Raw genomic sequence first — 23223 nt, forward strand, 5'->3', positions numbered from 1 at the left:
AGCAGTTCAGCTGAGAGCCATTGGGATGAGGACACAGAAGCTTCCAGTCTGAGGAGACAAGACCAGCTGAGGATCTGGCGAGGTGAGATAGCTGTGGCTTGTTCTGTCTCTCTGATCTACCAGCATGGACCCCAATAACTCGCCTCGAGTTTGATTTTATTAATAAGAACTTTTAAGATTCCTGCTACATTCAACTCTTCAAACCACCCAACACTGTCCTTGTAAAAACAAGGGCAAAATCCACAGACAGCATCAGCCCAACAGCAATGCATGAGGCTATTTTAATTGAGCCCTAAGCTGCTGGCCCAACCGTAGCCCTGCTGCACCCTACTTTCAGAGGCAGCAGGTTGCTGAGATTCTACCTGAATAGATGAGACCCCCAGACACGGTCCCAGATGCAAACACCTTTCCTGGTCTTGCAATAGTACACAGCAGCAAGGAGGAAGACAGGGCACCGTGAACTTTCCTGCAACTTCACTGAAACACAGCTCATAAAGTAAAACTCACCATCTTAAGGGCATAATCTGATGATGTAGGAAAGAATGTGCAGCCATGGGCCATCAGATTGTAGACACTGCCATATACTACAAATGTCCCCAGAGGCACACTGCAACCTCCCTGCTCTAAGCAGCCACTTCCACTACAGTTTACCTGAGATTTTGTTTTGTTTGGGGGACAGGGTTTACAGTGTTAAAAACTGAACCCAGAGCTGGCACATGCCAACCAAAAAGCTACCAGTAAACTACACCAGTCCCTAGGTTCAGCTTTTTCTAGAATCCCATACAAACAGAATCCCATAATGCAATGTCTGATTTATCTTATAGAGTACTTTTAGGCCACTCATTCAGCTGCATTTGTCAGAACATGGTTCCTGGTGCTGCTGAGTACAGGCCCACTCATTCCCACATGAGTGGCACAAGAAGTGAACTAATGTATGGTGAGTAAGCAAGCACTAATCCACCTATTTCCACAGGAGTCGCACATAGAGTAAACTGTAGGGTATTGTGAACCAGCACTCAGTCCTCACCTTTATTCTCCTGATCTCTAACACTGGGCAGGACTTGGGATCGCCACTACATATGGACAGTCTCTTGCCCCACTGGGGCAGCTAGACAGGATGATGAAAACGTCTCTGCACTTACTGGCCTTTTGCATAAGAGCCGCTTGTCGCCATCACACTGAACCATCGGAGCCCTTTGTAAAGTGCTCTAACCTATGCACCCACCTTGCTTTCTTTTAATTTTGAAGTCAAACTTACTGATCTTTCCCATTTCTGGTGTTACTCTGTTGTAAGGCCGTTCCTCAGCTCAGTCAGAAGACACAGCAGCAATTTCCTGCATCTTTCTAAGAGTCTCCATGTGCCCCTGAGGCCCACACCACCCCTGCACTGCATCCTTCCAAGTGCATCCTTCTAGAAACCTCTTCCTCTGCGAATGTAACCAAGGTCTACCTCAAAGGCACTAGGAGGGAGGAGACCAGCTAACCCTTGAGGGAGAAGGCTCACTGTACTTCCTCCTACACTCCAAATAGGAAGGTCACACTCAGATGTCCTGCACTACAAGGCCAACTCTAGCAGAAAGGACACCTACCCGAGACAGTGACAGGCAGCCCCTCCCTCCTCCAACAATTCAGAGCTCCTGACACAAGACAAAGGTGCTTCAGTCCACTTGGGAACAACCAGGCTCTGCCATGGTAAATAAAGGTCGTCCTGGTTTCCACATGTGTGGTACACCAAGTTTCAGTTACACCAAAATGGCACAATCACAGAAGCCAACAACCGATTTTTAAGTACCTGCAATTCCTCTGAAGACAGAAAGACAGAGGGGCTCCACTGGCGGTTGTGCTCCAAGGGAGTCTCCCATCAAGGGATGCTTCAGGCCCCTTCCTCCCAGGTTCACTGCCCCCACCAACACACAAAGTGTCTGTGCCCACCAAGAGCTGTAACTTGCGAGGGTTTCATCCAACTGCAAATCATGTCTGCTAGCAATCAATGACCAAAGCACCCTGGAGTGCCCAAGGGGTCCAGAGCTGAGTCTGCTTCCTCAGCTGTACTCCTTCCTTACCTGGAGCAGCTCAGCACCTGCTTGCCTGAGCACCAACAGAAAGGTTCTGATGTGGCACAAAAACTACTTTCAAACCCCTGGGCTCATGCACAGCTCCATACACATGAACCTTAGATAGGTGTGTCAATGTCCTAGAAACCTTTCTCGTATGGCTAGGAGAGAGCTTGGACAGGACCCTGCCTGTGAAACTGAGCCCCTGCGGCCCTATAAGACAAACCCATTGAAGTGCCACCAACAGACCCCTCCAGCACTAGCCCTGAACCCGACCACTCCCCCAGCAAGGCCCTGCTTTTCCCACATTGGCCCATCCACTCTTGCAAGACCTGCTTTAGTATGTCATCTTCCAAGGTCTTTATTTGGAAGCCACATCCCATTTAAGGACACCTCTCTCCTGCATCACACAGTTGTCAGGCTTACTGTGGTACCACTCCTGGCTCCACACCCCTCACCTGTCAGCCAGCACCATCCAAAGACTCCCATTTTGTACTGTGGCATCTCCATACACAATGTCCTATACACTGTCTTCCATATCCACCACTCAGAGTCTCTGAGCTACCTTTACAACTGTGACTGCCATCAACCACCTGAGAAATGAGTCTGAGTATCTATCTGCCTTGTGGGCAATTGCGGCTTCCTGGGCCTTCTCTGCCCTCACCAGACCACTAGTGCCTCCTTTCTCCTCTGTGACGTCAGAACTGTTCTACTATACCTCCCACACATATACAAGGATCTTAAATGCTCCTGCATGTGCCCTCCTCAGTCTTTCACTGTGCCTGTCCAATCTTTAACTATAGCCCAACATCACAACTTCCCCATAAACCTATGTGGCTCCATTTGGGGGCTGCAGCCATCAAAAATGGATCCTATGTTGCTTAGTCAGCCCCTTGCCCATCTGCCCATAGCCACCTCATGTGTTCTGTCCAGTCACTTGAGTACAACTTACCCACTGAGAAGACACAGCTGAGCCCTTGTGTCACACGAAGACTGGGTTGCACCCTGAGTGTGATCACAAACATAAAGTAACTTCAAAAGGAAACCCCACACTTGCTCATTTGGTGGCAGTGCACAGCAGCAATCAGAGCGAATCTCTGTGAGCTGTCCGTGGTCCTCCTAGAGGCACCCATTCTCCCTGCTGTGTTCCCTTCCTGCCACATGCCATGTACTCCAGTGCCAGTGACCTAGACCTCACAGGTCCCACAGAGTCCTCTTACTGCTAACCCGAGCTTCTCAGTCCCCAGTCTTGGTCCTGCCTCTTGTCTTCCCAGCAGGCAATTCTGCAATTCTCCCCACTGTACCATGAAACCTTGCTAGTACAGAAAGGAGAACCCTGAAGGAAGGACCCAAGAGAGCAGGTGGGGAGGATCCAGATCCAGGAAGGAGTACCTCGGTGAAGAGGACCAAGCAGGGAAGACCCAGAGGAAGGATTCAGGTGAGGAGGACCTCAGCTAGATGACTCAGGTTGGGGGAGAAAACATCAGAACAAGTGAGTAACAGACATTTGAGAATAAGAGACTTCTCTGGAACCAGGGAGAAGAGTCTCAAAAAAGAGGAACTGCCATAGAGACCATGCCAGAAATGACTCTGAGCAAGCCAAAGCACAGGTACCCTCTCCACACAGCCACATATCATCCTCACATCCTCATGGGGGCCATGGAGAGTAGCTGGAGGAGGAAGCATGGTGGCTGACCTATTAAGAGGCCTTTCCTGGGCTCTTTGAGGGCCCTGGCTGTGTGTCCATGACAAGAAAGGTGGCCTGGCCCATGCTGTCCATGGCATCCCAGCTGGCATGTGTCCAGCTCAGCTAATTTGTGCCCTCCTTTCACACTCCCAAAAGCTCCTGGTGGGTGAGAAACTGTCCAGCCTAAGGCTGACATTACAGAGTTCCTCTGTAGATGCCTGTCAGGCACTCTCAAGAATACTCCTGCTGTGCCGGGCGGCGGCGGGCGGCGGCAGCGGCGGCACACGCCTTTACTCCCAGCAGAGGCAGGTGGATCTCTGTGAGTTCAAGGCCAGCCTGGTCTACAGAGTAAGATCCAGGACAGGCGCCAAAATAACACAGAGAAACCCTGTCTCGAAAAAACAAACAAACAAAGAATACTCCTGCTGAGAACTCTTGCACCTATTGGCCTGGAACCAAGACACAGACACTGGCCCCACAAAGCCACAGGATAGAGGCCCAGATCTTGGTAGTCAGGGGCCCACCAGTGTTCCAGAAGTTCTGCTGTGTTGAAATGCACATCTACAACCAGACAGTCCAAGCTGGACTACCTACCAACCAACTTCCACCACTGGGCCGGTGGCTATGCCGAACATCTGACTGCCCTGGCCCTATCACTATCTGGCTCAGTCTTCCTGGACACACACTTAGTGATCACCACAGCCACAAGGACCGTACCCTTATGAGGAGTCTGGCTGGCTCTCCACTCCACACACATACCTGATCACCTCAGATATCACATGTTAGAAAGATGAGACCACTGGGCATTGATGGTGCACCTTTAAACTCAACACTTGGGAGGCAGAAGCAGGTGGATGTCTGCGAGTTCAAGGCCAGCCTGGTCTACAAAGTGAGTTCTAGGACAGCCAGGGCAACATAGAGAAACTGTCTTGAAACCTCACCACCACCACCCCCAAAAAAATCAGCCATCATTTGGAAAACCTTGCCCCTGCACCGATTCAACCTGTTATATGCAGGATATTCAAACCTGCACTCCTAGATTCATAGGCAGTAAATAAACAGTCTGTTCTCAGCGGGCCACCTCTGCTGCTGGACAGCAACAACTGGACACATAAAGACAATCTGACAATACCCAAGGCTACAAGGCTGCCACTCTGCCATACTTACCCATCACCCATCACACAGCAAAGCCCTGTGAGGTGGGTAGGGTGCTCCTTAACCAGACAAAACCACAAATGACCATGACAGAAAAAACTGTCCACAAACAGGCGACATCGCACGGCCATGGAGACTATAGCCAGTGAGACATCAACAAAAGAAAAAGCTCTGGCAATAAGCAAACCAGCCACAGGAGTCCCCCAAAGCCACTGGTAAGACAGAACTTTACAATACCAACATAAGATGAAGTACCATGCCCAGGAATGTCCTGAAGAGGCAGTCAGGACAAGAAGTGCAGTGCATGGTCACCTGGTGTGCTGGCTCAGGTGTGGCTTCCGACAGGATAGCAGGCAGGTCCTGATTCAATGTGAAATGATACCAAGGAAAGCCAGCCAGACAAGAAACAGGAACTGTAAGCAACTCAGAGCTACACATTTGAGATCCAAAAGCACATACCTCATGTCCTATATGGCTTCTCATGCTAATTAAAAGTTTCCTAAACACCAGCCATCAACCTTCAGGCAAGCCACACCACATCTTAAGAGACTGAATCACACCTGGGACATCTCAGTCACATGGGGCCCCACACCAGATGCTGAGGGTGTAAGGGTGCATGGGTGCCCTTGCTCAGCAGACAACACCACAGCAAGACCAGTATTGAGCCAACAGGAAGCCCCAGTAGTTGGGCTTGCTTGAGCAATACACATGTGGGGACAGTACCCCACAGGGACTCTGCTCAGCTGGGCCTCTTAGCCCAGAGTGACAAACAGATCCAGTGACAGCGAAGGAAGCACGAAGCTCTGCCGTGGGAAAAGGTCTTGACTGTCACCCACAAAGCTGACAGGAAGGCCAGGCTGACCTCTGAGGTCAGGCTGCCCAGAGAGTCTAACTTTTACTCCAAAGGCAGCAGAGAACTCTCAGAACTTCCTCATGGACCAGGCACCTGACAGAGGAAGGACACCTTACGCTCAAAGAACATCTAAAGGGCTGCACCAACGGGGGAGGAGACACAAGGGGGAACCACGGACACCTGTAATCGCACACTGTCACCAGGCCTGGAACTGCACCTGCCAAGGCTGCTGCACAATCACCTACCAGTGCGGAGGCAGCTATAAACCAGGACATCCACAAAGCAGGCCACCAAAGAGAGACTGTTAAAAGTCACAGCAAGAGCTCCAGGTCTCAAGAGAACTAGAGGAAGATGACGGAGCAGTGAGTGACCCTCATCCCCATCACCCTGGAAGTGCTGCCTGTGACAAGTCTGCACATGAGCACGTACAACGCTGTTCACAGAAACCACCATGACTAGTGGGGCCAGCCTGTCTATGCCAACACCAGGACACCTTTTTTGTCTTTTTCAGGCCCCTGCCAGGGAATGAAACCAGGGCCTTGCACATGAGAGGCAGAGGCCCAAAACCTGTGTCCTAGCCCTCTTTTTGCTTTGCATTTTTCAGTCAGGGTCTCATCCTGAACCTCATGCTACAGCTCAGACTGGCCTTGAACTTGTGATCCTTCCACACCAGCCTTCCAAGTAGTTGGAATTACAGACTGTGCCACCAGGCCTGCTCCAAGTGTATTTCTGTCACCTGAGAATGGTGTTCATACATGTCCCAGTACTACATGTGTCCCATGCACAACAGATGCACATCATGATCACATGTAGACAAGAAGAGGTAGAATCCTTCTTTCTCAAGGTGGTCTTCCCAGCCCAGGAACCAGGTCTGGGATGAAAAAGTCATAGGACAATGATGCCAGGATTCTGGGGCATCATGCTGGAAGCTAGGGTTCTCAGAGCCATGATGCCAAGATAGCATTGACCCCAACCAAGGGACCCCACAGAGCTGAGTATGGTCTACAAAGCATCCCCAAAATCAAAGAGATGGCCATCTCTCTCTTCAGCTCTGGGAGAAGACCCTCAAACAGCTCCCAGACAGTGATTTACAAACACTGTGGCAACAGAGCCACATCACAGGCTCCAGGAGGGAAAAGTTAAACTACGTCCTGTCCTACAGCCAGTTAAAGACTGGTAAGGCCACTGTACCAAGAGACGGAGACCGAGGCCAGAGGCCAGAAGCCAAGAGATGCCTGGAACCATACAGTATAATGAGCTCCTGGTGAGGAAATCCCTACTGCTCCTCACAGGACCAGAGCCTTACTAAAGGTTCACACACTAAAGCTTCACACACACAACCTATGAACAAGTCCCTCAGTGCTAAATTCATCCTGAAGTGGCACCAAAGTGGCTCCACCCACTTGTCAGAAGCTGCAGAGAAAACTCTGTGGAGTGTCCTGTATGGAACGCAACTGACCAAGTGCCTCAGGGATGAGAGGACAGAGTCTGTTAGTAAACTGCTCTGCAGTCCTTACAGAGCTCTGCTCCTCACATGCAGCCTTCCACCTCCAACACAAGTGGATCTGAAGCTGATGCTGACCCTCACCACACCATTCCTCTTGCCTGCTTAGCCACATCCAAGGACCTGCCCCTTGTCCCTCAAACTGCCCTTCCCCTCCCCATCCTCCGCCCCCCCCCTCCCTCCCATGCACATCCTTGTCCCTCAAACCGCCCTTCCCCTCCCCATTGCACAGGTCCTGCCCCTTGTCCCTCAAACTGCCCTTCCCCTCCCCATTGCACAGGTTGACTCCCCAACATTCTCTGCAGTTAGAAACAGCCAATTACCAAACTTTCCCAGCTAGAAGAATGAGACAAAGAGAACTGTGTCACTTCTGGCACAAGACCTATGGACAAGGGGAAGCCTCTGCCCACTGCCTGCTGCCCTTCCAGCTGGCAGGGCTGTGATAACTTACAGCACAGGCATTGGCCAGGGAGCACCAGCTATAGGTAGAAGCCGCAAGGTGGAGCAGAACTCAAGGAGCTCAAACCAAAAGAAACTTATGGGATAGAGCCCACCAGGGCCCTCACAGAATGACACAAGTCAAAGCCACAGAACACACTCTCAGTCTGCACCAAACAGGCTCCCTGACCCCTTAGGCACAGTGAGCACTTCCCCCAAGCAGATGCTGACATTACTGTGTGCTCCCTATAGAAGCCCGCTTCTTGCACACACACACATGTGTAAAACACACAAGCAGACTTCAAAGTAAGCCATACGCAGGCCCCCAAGAGCTGCCAACACATTGAAGTACCAAGTCTCCTTGAAGTGGCCATTGGTCCCTGGCAGACCATTTTCCTGCTTACTCACTACCTTCACAGTGGGAAGATTGCTATTACGGGACTTTCAAGGCTCAGAGTCAGGCCACAGACTCAAAGTCTACACAACAGCACACAGCATGGAGGCTGAGGCATCAGACACACCTGGCAGCGTGGCTGGGCCTGAGCCCCCGTACAGTACTGCAGAGTCCAGTCACGGGGACAAACACCAAGCACTGGTCTCCAAACCAAACTAGGTGCCAGCACGGTGACTACACTATGTCTTCTTTCCTGAGAGTTGGTGGTTCTTCACTCCTGCCAGCAGGCCTTCCTCCAAGACACTCCTAGGCTTGAGGGACTCCACAGCCCATTCCAGGAGCAGGCCATTGCCTCCAAGTGGAGGGCCTGCCTGGAAGGAGGAGCCCACAGTTCTCCCGGCCAGGACCGTAAGAGCCATCAAATCCTCTGATTTTCAAATCCTTACCCTCATCCTGGGTTCTTGCTTTATTACTATCCAATGTTCCCACCCAGAAATAATGCATCAAACCCACACCCCAAGCCCTGCACACTCCACCCAGAGGGCATAACATCAGAGCATGGCCCCCATATCAGACTCACTGACAAGGCCTCCTAACTAATCCCCAGAGTTGAGGCCATGAGCAAGCCCCATTAATGTCCACATCATACCACCCCCCTGCCCTGCCTCTGCCCCAACCCCCAGCACCTCTGTATTCCACAGCTCACAGACACAAAAGTGACCACAAACTCAATTTTGATTCTGTCACTGCCCTGCATAAACCCTCAATGGCTGGCTCCCAGGTGAGAAAAACCTCAATCCCCAGACCAAACAAACACAGCCTCACCTCCTACTACCCCTCTCACCACACCCCTGCCCCTGCCCCACAGTCTTTCCCTGGACAGACTATGTATGGCTGGCCCTTCTCTTGACTCAGGCTTCCCAGGAAGGCCCTCCCTGCCTAACACCGCCCCCCCTCAGCCATAGGCACCCATCACAGCCAGAAATATCTTCTGAAATTCCTGTCAACTACCTGGCCCCACACAGGAGCCATGCCAGAAGAGCAGGGATCTGTAGCTGTGAGAACCCAAGGTAGGCCCTTGGTATCCAGCTCAGCATACTCTCTACTCCTCATGTATTTTTAAATGCAGTTCTGCAAAGTGAGCCATAAGTAAAATCACCCAGACTGCCCCGGCACCATCCACACTAACAAGACCCATACCAGTTGAGTCAGACATACCATCAAAGCACAACTATGTAAGTCCTATATGTTACTGGCTTCCAAGAAGTTATATTTTGACAATGATTATAAAAGTGTAAACTGCCCTGCCCCCCTGCAAAAGCATTTTGTATCAAGACCTAGAAGATGTTCAACCCATGAGATGCACAGGTGTATGTGAAGACCTCCAAGGGTGGGCAAGGGGACTTCAGCACAGGGTCTTCACAGACTGAGTGCAGGGCCAGGACAGCACAGAAAACAGGCAAGAGACTTCATTTTCTTCCCATTACTTTCAAAACTTCCTATAGTAAATACAAGACTATAGTCCAAAAAAGCAGGCTGGAAAACACTAGTGACCCTGCAACATCACACTGGGAGAAAAACGAACAGCCAGATATGGTGATACACACCCATCACCACAGCACTTGGAAGGCTGAAGCAAGAAGACTGCAAGCTCCCAGACAGCCCGGGCTACATGGAGAGACCCTGTCAAAAAAATAAAGTCAGCCAGGACAGCTTTCCTTTAAACACCTTTCAAATAACTGCTGCACTGCGGAGGAGCCAGGACTCTGTATCATTTCACAAGGTTCATCTGGGCACTAAGTGGGCTCACCCGGGGACTGCTGAACTTCCTCTCTGGAAAGCCTACCTGTGTATTATAGGAACAACCATGGAGTCAGGCCTTCCCTGCAGGCTGGAGGATAACCCAGCTGGTGAGTGTGTGTTGCACAAGGTGAGGCTCTGAGTCAAGCTCTAGCACCCACATAAAAGCCAGCTACACACGCACTTGTAATCCTGGCACTAGATAGCACTGGCAGGAGGGTTCAGGGTTTGCCGGCCAGCCAATCCATCCTACTTGCTGAGTTCTAGTCAGCACCTGAGAAACGCCTCCCAAGATGACCTCTGGCCTCTACACCAAGGTATGAGAATGCAAGCATGCACACACTCATACACACACACACACACACACACACACACACACACACACACACAGTGGGGATGGGTTAATTTAAAAGCAAGGAGCTGGGGAGATGGTTCAGCCAGTAAAATGCTTGCTGTGCAAACACAAAGACCTGCGTTGAGTCCAAAGCACTCCAGTACAAATCGGCACGGCAGCTCCAGCTGTATTCCCAGAGCTGGTGAGAAGAACCCCTGAGCTTTGCTGGTCTGCCAGTCTGGCCAAATTAGCAAGCTCTAGGTTCAGTGAGAAACCTTGCCCTTTTGGGGGGAGGAGAGCATATAAACATGCAAACATAAACAAGTATACACAGAGGGGGGAAAAACGACTCCTGAGCCATTGCCCTGATGTATTTTACCACAGAAAGCAAAAGAACTGGGCTCTCTTTCCCTCCCTCCTTCAGCGTCTGTGAAAGATCACCAACCAAGGACCCTTCACCCCTGCCAGCACCTTCTCCAAAATGTTCAGCCAGATCAAGAGACACTCAACCTCTGCCTTCTGGCTGCTCTGGGCCACACCCCCAGCTTTAGCCCTGCAGGATGCTCTAGGCAGCAGCCCTCAAAAGGGCTCAGCTCTTCAGGCTGCTCATCCACTCAGCATCAACTTAGGCCTCGGACCCTCAAACCCCTCAGAGCCACAGAGCAGACTCACTACTAAGATCTTTTTCTAAAGCCTGACACCCAGTCTGTCACAAGAAGTCCCTCTGAAGCAGTGATTCCAAGGCCCAAGGTCATCCACACCACCCACCAGCTGGATGTTGTGGGTGCGCTACTCCCTTCAAAAGTCTGGTGGCCAGCACTTGAGAGGAGTGAGTCGGAGGCAAGCAAGTTCCAGGACAGCCAGAGCTACACAGAGAAAGCTTGTCTCGAAAAAACAAACGAAAGTCTAGGAACCAAAGAAACCAGTTAAGTACCATCCTCCGAGCCACCCTACCACACACAGAGAAACACACACACACACACACACACACACACACACACACACACACACAAGCATTCCCTCAAAAACCACAGGAAGGGGTTATAGAGATGGTTCGGCGAGTAAAGGCACTTGCTATGCTAAGCAAGCCCAGCACCCCGAGTTTGATCCCCAAAACGCACAGCAAGGTGGGAAGGACAGATATGACTCTATACATTATTATCTATTCTTCACACGTGTGCTCATATATTGTGATAGATTGTGTACCCTAATAAAATTTACCTGACGATCAGAGAACAGAACAAGCCACTGGATTAAACATGGAGACCAGGCAGTGGTGGCACACAACTTTAATCCTAGCACTCGGGAGGCAGAGATCCATCTGGATATCTGTGAGTTCAAAGCCACCCTGGACTACATGAGATTGACTCAGTCTAGGAGAGAAAACAGAGCCAGGCAGTGGTGGCACACACCTTTAATCCCAGTACTGGGAAGTGATGGCTGGGCGGAGAAAGGTAGATAAGGCCTGAGGAGACAGGAACTTTAAAGGCTTTTCGGCAGAAGCGTCCCTTTCAGCTAGAGGCTTTTTCAGGCTGAGGAGTCCTAGAGGTAAGACATGGTTTGTTCCTTTATCTCTCTGATCTTTCAGCATTTACCCCAATATTTGGCTCCGGGTTTTTTGTTTGTTTTGTTGTTGTTTTTATTAAAAGACCATTTAGCAATTCATGTTACAGTAGCACATGCACCCACACATACCATGATACACACACAATAATAACATTTTTAAAGCTTCAGGAAAGAAAAAGTTCTTCCCAGCTTCACAGACTCTCAGAGTGGCAAAAGGGCCCAAGTTCCCAGCAGCTCCTCCTGTCCGAGGTTCCTACCAGACTCGAGCATGGAGCAAGCAGCAGGGCTGCATCTAGTTCTGTGGCCTCCATATAGCAACAACAAGGTGCTTGGGCCAGCAGAGTGACCAAAGAACAGGGCAGGGGTGGATGGATGCTGGGCAGGATCCTAATTGGACAATCTTATTGCCTACAAATTAAGCTTTAAATCCTTGGTGCAAATAAATATTCAAAAGAATATAAAAACCAAAACTTTCACAGCCCTACCATAAAGTATAAAACTTCTAATTCTTAGACACAACCTTGCAGTGCCTGACCTGTCTCACAGGAGCAACCTTGCCAAGCAAGATGCTCTAAGAGAATTGGCCAAACTGCACTCACACCAACACCCAGGGAACCCTGGCCCCAGCAGCGGGTACAAAGCTGCCAGCTCCATAGTACCCAGACCTCCTATGAAAAGGCCCACCCTCCCACTTTCTTAACTTAATTTTGTAGTTTTATTGCCAGCAAAGGCCTGAGTAAAGGACTGCCAATGAGAGCCCTACACAGCAACTGCATCCCAGGCCAGGCAAGTAGAGGTTCATGGAGAGAAGCAAAGTTGCTTCTTCAAACTCCACAAACTGCCTCAGACCTCAGGCAGTTTCTACAGAGCTTTACATCTTTGCTTCAACATTGCAAAAACAACTATTATGATTTGATCAATTCAGATATAACCTGCTATTTACAAAAGCTGTTTCCAAATGTATAACACAAATGGAAGAAAGTGCACATTTAACACAGAGGCAGACTGAAAGCATCCCCAGAGCACCCTGACTTCCACTTTCCACCCCAAAGGTGTTCAAGTCCCACTACCCCCAGAGCCATTCCACTCAGGGCAGAGTAAGGTGGGCACGCTTCCAATCCAATGGCATCTCTGTGCAACTGTGAAGAGGTTGAAGAGGCAACTTCCTCCAGCATTCTCAGTGCCCTGGCTTCCTTCAGGATCATTCGCACCTACCCAGGCCAGGAGTCCCTTTTCCTAGCAGTCCTAGAATACAGGGCTCTGCCTAAAAGTGGCAGGGCAAGACCTGGAAAAGAAAAAGCCAAGTATGGTGGCATACAGTAGTATCCAGGCAGCTGGGACAGAAGGACCTCAAGTTCAAGAGCAACATGCATTGTAGAATGAGTCCCAGACAATCTAGTAAGAGACCCTGTCTCATGAAAACCAAAAACAAAGAGTTGGTAAGATGGGTTATTCCTGAGCTCAGAGCCTTCTCCTAAATATAGCATGAAGTGTTAGAGACCACCATCCTAAGTGTTCACGGGCCCCTATAGATGCCCGTCATCCATCCCATTACCACACTGCCCAAAGATGATAATGACAGGCCAGTAGTGAATTGGACAGAGAAGGAGACACACACCCCTAGTCTTCCAAGGTGCACAGAGGAGCTGCCTGGGTGCTTCCTGAAGCACAGCTGCTCCACACTATCCTTCATGGTTACCAAAATGTCCCTCCTCCTCCCTTTTCCCCTCCTCCTCTTCCCCCAGCTCCTCCAGCAAACTAGATTTGGCCTAAAACAAACTCCCTGGTGAGATCCTCTCTACAGGTAGCATGTGGATAAGTGGGTAGTGGCCACCCCAGCATGGTCCACCAGTGATAATCACTGAGAGCAAGACAGCTCTGCCCCAAACTTCTTGTCCACCTGGATAAGAATTTTCACTCGAATAAAACTAAACTTAAAAAGACTTTGCTACTTCTACAACATCATCCTTGAAACAAGGAAAGGATCAGGGAATCAAGTACAAAGAATGGCTGTGCCCATGTCTCATCCTCACAGAATTTCCTCTTCACAAAGCAGTCAACTCACTTTAGTCAGACAAACTGAGGATCCATAAGACAAACAGCAACTGTGACCTCAAGTAAGAAAAGCTAAAATTCCAAGAATGTCCCTTTTGGTTGCTGCTGCCAAAGTTGGCATCCAGAACCCCAGTCCCGTAACTCCATGGGCAGCTCTCCATCCTCTGTGACAGCCTGAGAATCAGCCCATCAATTCAGGAAAGCTCAAGAGCAGACAGCCAGCAGCAGGCTTCCCCTTCTCCACTAACCAACAACCCACCACGTGTGGGAACCAGCACCCGACACCTGTCCTTGCCAGAGCCACAGCATCCAGGCCAATGGAAGGAATGTTCTTTCCTGGACCAAGAACCCATGCTTTAGCCAAGTTCTAGAGCAACCTGAGAGCAAATTCAATAGTAAGGTATAATGAACAGACACACACAAAGGAAAAATGCTAATTTGCCATGTCAAAAAATAGCCTGCAGGACAGCATCCTCGACCCAGATCCTTCCTAGACACCAAAGCACACACTAACCCTGAGGTCCTCTCACCAAACTGTAATCACACTGTGACTTGCCTCTATCGACTCCTGAGGTGTGCGCCAGCCAACCAGCACTCTTGGGAGTTCTCTAGACCTCTCTCACTCTGCATCAAGCTTAGACTGGCACCGGCAAACCCGCAAATCACAACCACAGTAACATTCCAGTCCCTTTACAAACCCATTCTGACAAGGAAGGTTGGGCCTCAGTGTATTAAAAACAAGTTCAACATACTTATTAGAAGTTCCTGCTGAAGCCAGGCATTGGTGGCACATGCCTTTAATCCTAGCACTGGGGAGGCAGAGCCAGGCAATCTCTGTGAGTTCAAGGCCAGCCTGGTCTACAGAACGAGTTCCAGGATAGCCGCCAAAACTACACAGAGAAACCCTGTCTCGAAAAACCGAAGAAGAAGAAGAAGAAGAAGAAGAAGAAGAAGAAGAAGAAGAAGAAGAAGAAGAAGAAGAAGAAGTTCCTGCTGAAATGTGAAGATGAAACTTGACCTCAAAGACCTCAGGTTGAAACCTGTGTCCCTCCCCTCTCCCAGCGTGACCTCTATCAAGAGGTCACTGGGAGGGACTCAGCCCCTTTCACACTCCATTCAGCTGCCAATGGCATGCTATTCCACTTGACACCTATGTGTAGCTTTGAAACCTGCCCTCCGGGTTCTCTCCACTTCACCATGTAAGGCTGCTATTGACTAAACAGGAGATTTATTATAACTTAATTTCACTTTTTAAAATATATTTTATTATGAAAGATGTCAATGCAGAAGGAACAGTTAGGAAAAGTTCTGATCACTCAGTTGCAGGACTAAACTAGAATGTTTACGTCCTCTGTGGCTCCCTGTCCTGTTTAGAGAGAACTTGACTTCCTAGCACTGGTGGTAGTTTTAACCAAACATTGGTTTAGCTTTGGATGTTTTTCAACTAAGGGTAATCAATCAACATTCCTTATCAAAAGATCAACAGAAGCCAGAGGGTGCAGAAGATGGGTATGAGCCTTCTCTTTTCCGGAAAGCACGCAGTAACGCAGCAACTCTGACGCAGAGCTCTGGGCGTTTGGCACCCAGGTGTCAACAGGCGCTCTCTCTCTCCAGCACAAGCATGGGGACTGGTGCAGAGTGCAGAGAAGTTGCAAACAATGGGCACAGTTAGGAGTTACCTTCTGCTCAAACACACCAACCCTGAACCTGACCTGGAGGAAACCAAGGCAGTTGTGATGGACACAGCAGCAAATGCCCTTTTCAAGTAACATCTTCCTTCTCCCAGGGAAAAGGGCTTCACTTACACAGCGCTCAAAAGCAAAAGAATCAGGGTAAGCCAAGACAGCTATGGAAGGATGCCATGGGCACCTGACCATGCCAGCTTTCCTGATAAAAGGACAGTGTGGGGACATCCTTGCCATGGGAAAGGCACTGTTGAAGGACCCCTGGAAAGGACTCCTATACAAAGATACAAAGTACTATGGCATTTCGCATAATGGATTACAACCACAAACTGCCTCTTAAACTATAAACATCAGCCCTATTTTCCACCCAAAGGTCAGAATGAACATTCTGAACAAGACCTTTATTCACACACCCTGTAGCAAACCCCAAACGTGTGGCAGAGGGCAGCTGAAGCCCCAGGTCCTATGGCAGAGCTATTCCTCAAGAGCATGGAGCCCCTACAACCTCAGAAACACTTCCAGGTCCCATATCTCTGTGGACCTGTGATGAGCCTTCCTGATCCTCAGACTTCCACGGCAAAACTCGATTCTGAAGACGCTGCACCTCTTTCAAAGTGACCCAAAGCACTTTTCACGAAACAGGAGAGGGCACAGCAGCGGCGGCGGCGGCATGTTTTCTAATTCTCTACTACTGCCACCGCGGCGGGCGGCGCTGCTACTACCGCTGCACATGTCACTGTGTAACACAGGAGGAGCGCTCAGGGCTCGCTTCGCTCCAGCCCAGGGTTCAGTGGGAACACTCCTGCAGAGGACTCCCAAACAAAAGCAGTCTGCAAGCTGGGCAGGCAGCCACTCATCGAACCCATGGGGCCCTGAGGAATCGGAGGCCAACAGAGCCAGAGTGTATGGAACCTGCAAACGCTGAGGCAGTTTCTGTGCCTGAGCACCCACATCACCAGGATCGCCAGCATCTGCAGACCCCTGCGCATTGAGCGTCCTGCTGACCTCCAGGGATGGCAACAACAAAAGCACCCAGAGCCGGGTTATAACCACTAAACCACTCTCTGCTCCTAGCATGGAGTCCCCAGCCACCCTCCCTGGCAGCCAGAGAAGCCCGTGCCTTCCACCCAGACTTCATCCGCCTGCCGGGGAGGAGTTCGCCCTCTCTTGACCTCACCTGAGGGAGGAGAGGGAGGGGTCCCTCTGGCACACGGTGGTAGCCCATGGCACCCCCGAGGAAACGGGGAAGCAGAGTTCCCCGAGGGCTTTGGGCACTCCAGCACTGGGAAGCCCTCAAGACTGGCAGGTCACCTGGGCAGAGGCCGCCCCTCGGCCTCGCAAGCCAGCCGGCTAGGGCACGGCCCCAGGACGCAGCCCAGAACTTCCTGGAACGACTGGGCCGCCCGATTCACCCGCCCTCGCCTCCCGCCGCGCGCTGCCACTCACCTGGGGGCAGCTGGAAGTTCTGGATGTTGGTCGGGTTCTGCGGCGGCTGCGGCAGGCGCGGGGCCAGTACGGTGGGCGTCAGCGTGGCCCGGATAGCGCCGGTGGTGGCCGCCGGCGTCCGAGGCAGACTGGGGGTCGCCGCGGCCGCGCCCTTTGCCAGCCCCGCGGGGGTCCCGGGCGCAGGCACCGGCAGCGCGCCCGGCATGGCAGGCCCGAGCAGCACGCCACCCGCCGCGCCCCCACCCGCGACCCCCGCCGCCGCCGCCGCCGCCGCCGCTGCCGTCGCCGGCCCGGTCCCGGGCACGGGCTTGGGCGCCTCGGCCTTGGCCCCCAGCGCGCCCGCGCCCGGCTGGCCCAGCCCCGCGGCGCCCCCGGAGGCCGCGGCGGGGGCAGGAGCGGCCCCGTTCTGCGCGGCAGCGGCGGCGGCGGCGGCGGCGGCGGCGGCGGCGGGTGACACGGGGGCGCGGGCGCGGCGGGGTGCCCAGGCGGCCGGGCTGGCGCGGCGGGCGCTGGGGGCGCGGGCGGCGGGGGCGCGGCGGGCGCGGGCGCGGCGGGAGGCGAGGGCGCGGCGGGCGCGGGCGCGGGGGCCGCCTGGATGACAGAGCCGGCGGCGGGCGGCGGCGCGGGCCCGTTGTTGACCGGGCTGACAGCAGGTGCGGCGTGCGGCGCGGTGGGCGGCGCGGCGCTCCCATTCAAAGTTTGCGCGGCGCCGGGGCCGGGCGGGCCAGGCGGGCCGGGTTTGGAGGCGCCGGGGCCGGCGGGCGGGGCGGCGGTGGCGGGATCGGGCCCCGCGGCGGCGGCAGCGGCGGCGGCGGTGGCGGCGGCGGCGGCGGCCGGGCAGGGCCCCGCGCTGGCCTCGGGCGGCGGCCTCAGCTTGGCGGGCGCCGGCGCGGGCCCTGCGGGGACAAGCAAGCGGCGCGGTGAGCTGGAGCCCGGGTGCCGCGGGCCCCCACCCGCCGGCCGCGCTCTACCTGCGGGGGGCGGCTCCGGCGCCGCTGCGGGCGCGCCCTCGGCGGAGGCGGCCGGCCCTGCGCCCGCGGCTCCGGCCGGGCTGCCGCTCACAACATGGTTCCCGAGCGCGCCGGCGGCCGCGGCCCGCAGCTCGGGCGTGCGCGGCGCGAGGTGGTGGTGGTGGGCCGCGCTGGCCGCCAGCTGCGACTCGAGCGAGCCCACCAGATCGCTCACCACTTTCTCGTCCACCTCGCTGTTGAAGAAGACCTCGTCCAGCAGATCCGAGCCCGCCGCCATCTTTCCTCCTCGCCGCCGCCGCCGCCGCCGCTCGGCCGAGCGCGCCTGGGCAGGAGGAGGTTCCAGCGGGGCGCGGGGCGGGCGGGGGGCGGTGCGCGGGGCGGGCGGGGGTGCGGCGCGCGGGGCGGGGGAGGGGCGGCGCACTGCGCAGGCGCGGCGGCACGCACCGCCCCCGCCCGCGCCCCTCTGGCCTCTGATTGGCTACGGCCGGCTCTTAAAAGACGCGGCCAATGGCTGCGAGCGCCAGAGGCCGGGGAGCAGGCGAGCAGCTGGCTGTCGGTCGGCTTCTCCGGCGCGGGTGGGAATGGCTACCGGGCCCAGAGAGCAAGCGGCGGCGAAGTGCCCGGGTGGGTCGCGGCGGGCGGCGGCGGGGCTCGCCCTTTGTCTGCGCCCTTCCAAAATGGCTGCGGCCAGGGCGGGCGGGCGGCGGCGGCAGCGCGGTGCTCCCGAGGCCCGGGCGACCGGCAGCGAGGAGCAGGAGTCCTGGCACGAAGGCGCTTTCGGGGCGGCTAGAGGTGTGCGCAGGACGCCGCGGGCTCGAGGTCTGCTCCTCTGACTTATGGCCGTGGGTACGAGGACGGTGAGCACCTGGGCGAAGCTGGACGTCCGGAAGCAGATTTGTTCTGTATTTACTTTTTTTGGGGGGAGGGGGTAATAAATCCTCTCAACTGATGTTTGCGAGCACTTTGTGGGAGTATTTTAGTTACCATTTCACCCCTTTCTTTCTGGGTGTTTGGTTTTTTTAACCAGAAGGTCGTGTTAGGAGACGTTTCCAAGGGTTTCTTCTTTCCATTTTTTTGAAAAGGCGGAGAAACAAATTCCAGACGGCAAAGCGCCTTGTTGGAACCTCGCTGCAACCTCGCAGGGTCATCGCCACTTCTGAAGAGACCTGCCACAGTCGGCGCAGATCCAGCACTGTGGATGAGGGGTTTGACGTGGCAAATGATTTTTTTTTCTTTCCTGCCTTAAAAGAGACTCTTTCAGCAGTACACACCTGCAATCCCAGCTCTTGGAAGATGAAGGACAAGGAATTCAACCTATGTTATATGTTTATTTGGAGGCCAGCCTGGGGCCTCATGAGGCCCTATTTCTGAAAGGTGGGGTGAGGACTCTTCTCTGAAAAGCAGAGTATGGCTGAGCCCATGTGCTGATCCTGTCCTAATCTCTCTGGCTTATTAATAACTGTAGTACAGCCCCTCCTTCCTCTCTAAGCCTCAGTGAACCTAAGGAACTGTGCACACGGAAGCCCAGGAACCGGGCACCCTCCTGCAAAGTGTGCTGGGGGGTCCTAACAGAAATTCTGTTCTAAACATTGGCCCCAGGTTGGGAAAGCCCGTAAAAAGAGGCAAACAATGAGGAAGCAGGTTGGGTGCTACAAGCCAGTGTGGGCTTGTGTGCCCCCTCCAAGGAGTACCCGAGCTTGGCTTTGACTTGGCACCAGAGCAGAAGTTTAAAGTTGTGAATGAAACCTAAGAGTCTTCTGGTGGCACAGGAGAGCATACTCAGGGCCAATACCATGCTCGGTGGGCACAGTACTGCTGCGTGACATGCTCCCAGCCCCAAATCGGCATTTTTAAATGTTGATGACTGGTTGGAAGATTTTAAAGTAGATCAAACCATCAGCAGGTTCTTTGTAATCCCACTGGTGTGTTGGTTAATAGGAACCACCAGCTAGGTGTACAGCAATCTGTACCCCAAAACCCTTAGTTGAGAGGGGAGTAAAACAATGGTTGCCTATTAAAAAAAAAAAGCCTATAAAAAAGTCTGGAGCTCCCACCAAGGGCCTGTGTGACTGGCACTTCCATCGCCACACCCCTACACTGCATGTCCATTTCTGCCACGGTTCTAAGCTCTTTCTTGAGGGTAAGCACGGTCATCTCCATAGAGCAGTGGCTTCTGCCCCTCTGAGGCCCACCAGGACTTCTCTGGTGTGGTCCCTAATCTCTTCAAGATGGACTCAGCCTCCTACTGTGCCTAAGCATCTGCTGATAGCACAGCCCCTGGGCTGCACCTAAGTTGCAGGTATAGGGTTAAGGTGCCCATAACACCTTAATTCTTTGCTGAAGAGTCCAATGCTAGAGCCACAGCTCAGGCGGCTGTTTTCCAGAGCACTGCCCCTAAGACTGAAGTGAATGGAGGTAAAAACCATGTGTCTCCTCCAAATATATATGCAAGGGGCAGCAGACACTGCCAGCCTCTTAACCATTGTCACTCTGGAGACTAAAGGACAACCATTCTTTCAATGTCTCCATTGACACTTTGCCAGAGGCCATTACAACTTGCGTAGTTTGAAGCTGACAATCCCAGAGCTAGCCTTAAAAGAGAAATGGAAGATTCATTAAGACAAATAAAATTATAAAACACCTTTAGTTGGAGGTGTGGGGCTCAGTTTGTAGTTTGTGAGTGGCATGCACAAACCCTGGGTTTCATCCTCAGCACTTCATAAACTAGGTGTGGTAGTACATACTTGTAATCTCAGTACTTGAGCAGTGGAAACAAGCATCACAAATTCAATGTCAGACTCTGCCGTTCAGAAAGCTCTGGCCAGCCTTGGCTACCTGAGACCTTGTTTTTAGCTTTTTGTTTTTCAAGACAGGGTTTATCTTGGTAGCCCTAGCTGTTGTGGAACTCACAGAGATCTGCCCGCCTCTGCCTCCCAAGTGCTGGAATTAAAGGTGCATGCAACCACCACTCAGTGAGACCTTGTTTTTAAATGTGGAAGAATGTGACTAGTGAGTGACAGAATAGGAATCAGCACACCATGATGCTAATGAACAGGGATGTGGGCATAAAAAGGCAGATTCCTAAGCCAGTAGCTTTTTAAACCAAAGTAGAGACATTCAGTTAAATATGAGACTAAATAACCAAAAGCTACCATGTCTGTACTGTTCTAGCTGCGAACAACACAGCACTGTGTCACCCATGCTTTTACTGTCTGCCTGAAATCCTTGCCATAAGGTGTGTGTATGTGTGTGTGTGTGTGTGTGTGTGTGTGTGTGTGGTGTGGTGTGGTGTGACTGCAGGGACATGCGTGAAGAGGCAGAGGACAACTTTTGGGAGTCGGGGTCTCTCCACCATACATAGGTCCCAGATATCAAATTCATATCAGGCTAATATGGCAAGTACTTTTGCCTGCTTAGCCATCTCACCAGCCCTGTAAGATGTTTTTTAAAAAAAGGCATAGCGGAGGGCTAAGGAGTTGGCTCAGTTGGTAAAGTTATAAGGATATGAGTTAGATCCCAGCATCCACATGAAAAGGCTGAGTGTAGCAGCATGCTTCTGTAATCCTAGCTATGGGGAGGTGGAGACCACAATATTCCTGGGTCTCACTGGCCCAGTTAGTGTAGTGAAATACCCTGTCTCAAAAAATAATGATTGAAGCCGGGCGGTGGTGGTGCACGTCTTTATTCCCAGCACTTGAGAGGCAGAGGCAGGTGGATCTCTGTAAGTTCGAGGCCAGCCTGGTCTACAGAGTGAGTTCCAGGACAAGCTCCAAAGCTACACAGAGAAACCCTGTCTTGAAAAAATAAATAAATGATTGAGGCATATGGTGATATTTTATTTGTACTGAAATGTGATTTTAATTTTATGTTAATATAAAGTTGCCCTGGGGTCAGAGCTATTAGAGCCATAGCAAGAGCGTGGTGATTAGAAGAGCTAGGTAGATTTCTGTGTGTTCAGGGATACAGCCAGTATTGGAGACATACGCCTTTAAGACCTGGAGGGCGGTACTTACAGGCAGTGATGAGGCAGTCATGTGGTTGGGTTTACAACCAATGAGAAGGCAGAACAGAAAGACTATTTAAACACAGACAAACAGGAAGAAGCTCTCTCTCGGGGAAGCTAGGAGCACTGCAGGAGGTAAGATTTTAGCTCTGAGCTCTGACCTCTCGGCTTTCTCTTTTACATTGGCTCTGTGTTTCTTATTTTAATAAGACGATTGGTTACATCTACAGAGGCACACACCTGCACACCTGAAGTTGACCTCTAACCACCATGAATGCACACAAACACACACACAGACAGAGAGCTAGATGGCAGCTGGAGGCCTCTAGTTGGTTCCCTCTTTCGGGGTGACTTTATCAAGCCAGCCTATCCTTGGTTGTGCAGACTCAAAGGGATGTGCCCCTCAAATAGATCCACAGCCAGGGATCTGGATCCTGACCACAAACAGCTGTATAGCAGGTGCATGTGTTTCTCGGTGTATGCCTGGACAACAGATATATTATCCTATGGTTCTAAAGACAGAGGGCTAAAATTTGGCATGGGTAGGGTTGTATTCCTGGGGCCTAGAGAGGATGGGCCTTCCTTGCTACCTCCAGCTACTGTTGGCTCCAAGGCATCCTTGCCTTGTGGTGGCATCAGTCATCTCTGGCCTCACCTAGCTGTGGTCTCTCTATAGTTTTAAGACAGTGTCCTGTGTTGCCCTGCTAGCCTTGTGCCTGGGCTCATTCGATCCTTATCAGGCTTTCACAAAGCTGGCACCTCTCATCTTAGAATGACACCAGTCCCAGAACTTGGACCTACCTACATCCAAGATGATTTTGAAAGGTCTTTAACCCATTACATCTGCGAAGGTTTCTCCTCCAATATGTTCACTTGTGTTCTGGGGGAAGGGTCATTATTTAGCCCCCTACACCAGTGCGTCCATATAAGGAGATAAAGCCTTGAAAAAGCCAGATGCACTTAATGGCCTGTCCATCTCTCATGCCTTAACAGAACCTGAGGCAGCTGGAATGGGACACGGCAGTGTGGCTTGAAGAGTCTGAAACAGTTCTCTCTCTGCCCTGCATGCCCTCATCAAGACTGCTTTGCGTAGGACCAGGCTTGGGTGGCCAGCAGTCTCAGGACTGATGCATTGAGTGCTCTCTATGAGGCAGGGAGGGAGCTGAAGTTAGAAGCTAAGTCCGTGGCCTGGGTCTCGCTCTTGGTAAGGTCAGAGAGCCAAGTGCTGGACCCTGAAGTTGCTGGGCACTGGCAGCACTGTTCTCAAGCTCAGGTCAG

General features: G+C 52.4%; 2 protein-coding genes across 3 annotated transcripts in view; one reads left to right on the forward strand and one right to left on the reverse strand.

Moving 5' to 3' along the window:
* The window catches only part of Taf4 (TATA-box binding protein associated factor 4), a 73679-nt gene extending 55416 nt beyond the window's left edge, over window positions 1-18263 (reverse strand). Inside the window, 2 exon segments of the mRNA XM_028885362.2 lie at window positions 16972-17401; window positions 17404-18263. Of these exon segments, the coding sequence (XP_028741195.1) occupies window positions 16972-17401; window positions 17404-18219 (1246 nt within the window). The 5' untranslated portion in view covers window positions 18220-18263.
* A 144-nt stretch (window positions 18264-18407) lies between these two features.
* Window positions 18408-20588, forward strand: LOC114704215. 2 transcript variants are annotated; one of them, XM_028885360.2, is made up of 2 exons: window positions 18408-18788; window positions 19025-20588. In XM_028885360.2, exons 1-2 carry the CDS (start codon window positions 18450-18452, stop codon window positions 19100-19102), a joined length of 417 nt encoding a protein of 138 aa, XP_028741193.1. In that variant the 5' UTR covers window positions 18408-18449; the 3' UTR covers window positions 19103-20588. The 2 variants fall into 2 exon arrangements, with proteins under 2 accessions (XP_028741193.1, XP_028741192.1); XM_028885359.2 differs by having other exon boundaries at window positions 18409-18799.
* Window positions 20589-23223: the final 2635 nt, after the last annotated feature.

This window comes from Peromyscus leucopus, chromosome 4 (assembly GCF_004664715.2).
Source record: "Peromyscus leucopus breed LL Stock chromosome 4, UCI_PerLeu_2.1, whole genome shotgun sequence".
In the NCBI taxonomy this organism is placed as follows: Eukaryota; Metazoa; Chordata; class Mammalia; order Rodentia; family Cricetidae; genus Peromyscus; species Peromyscus leucopus.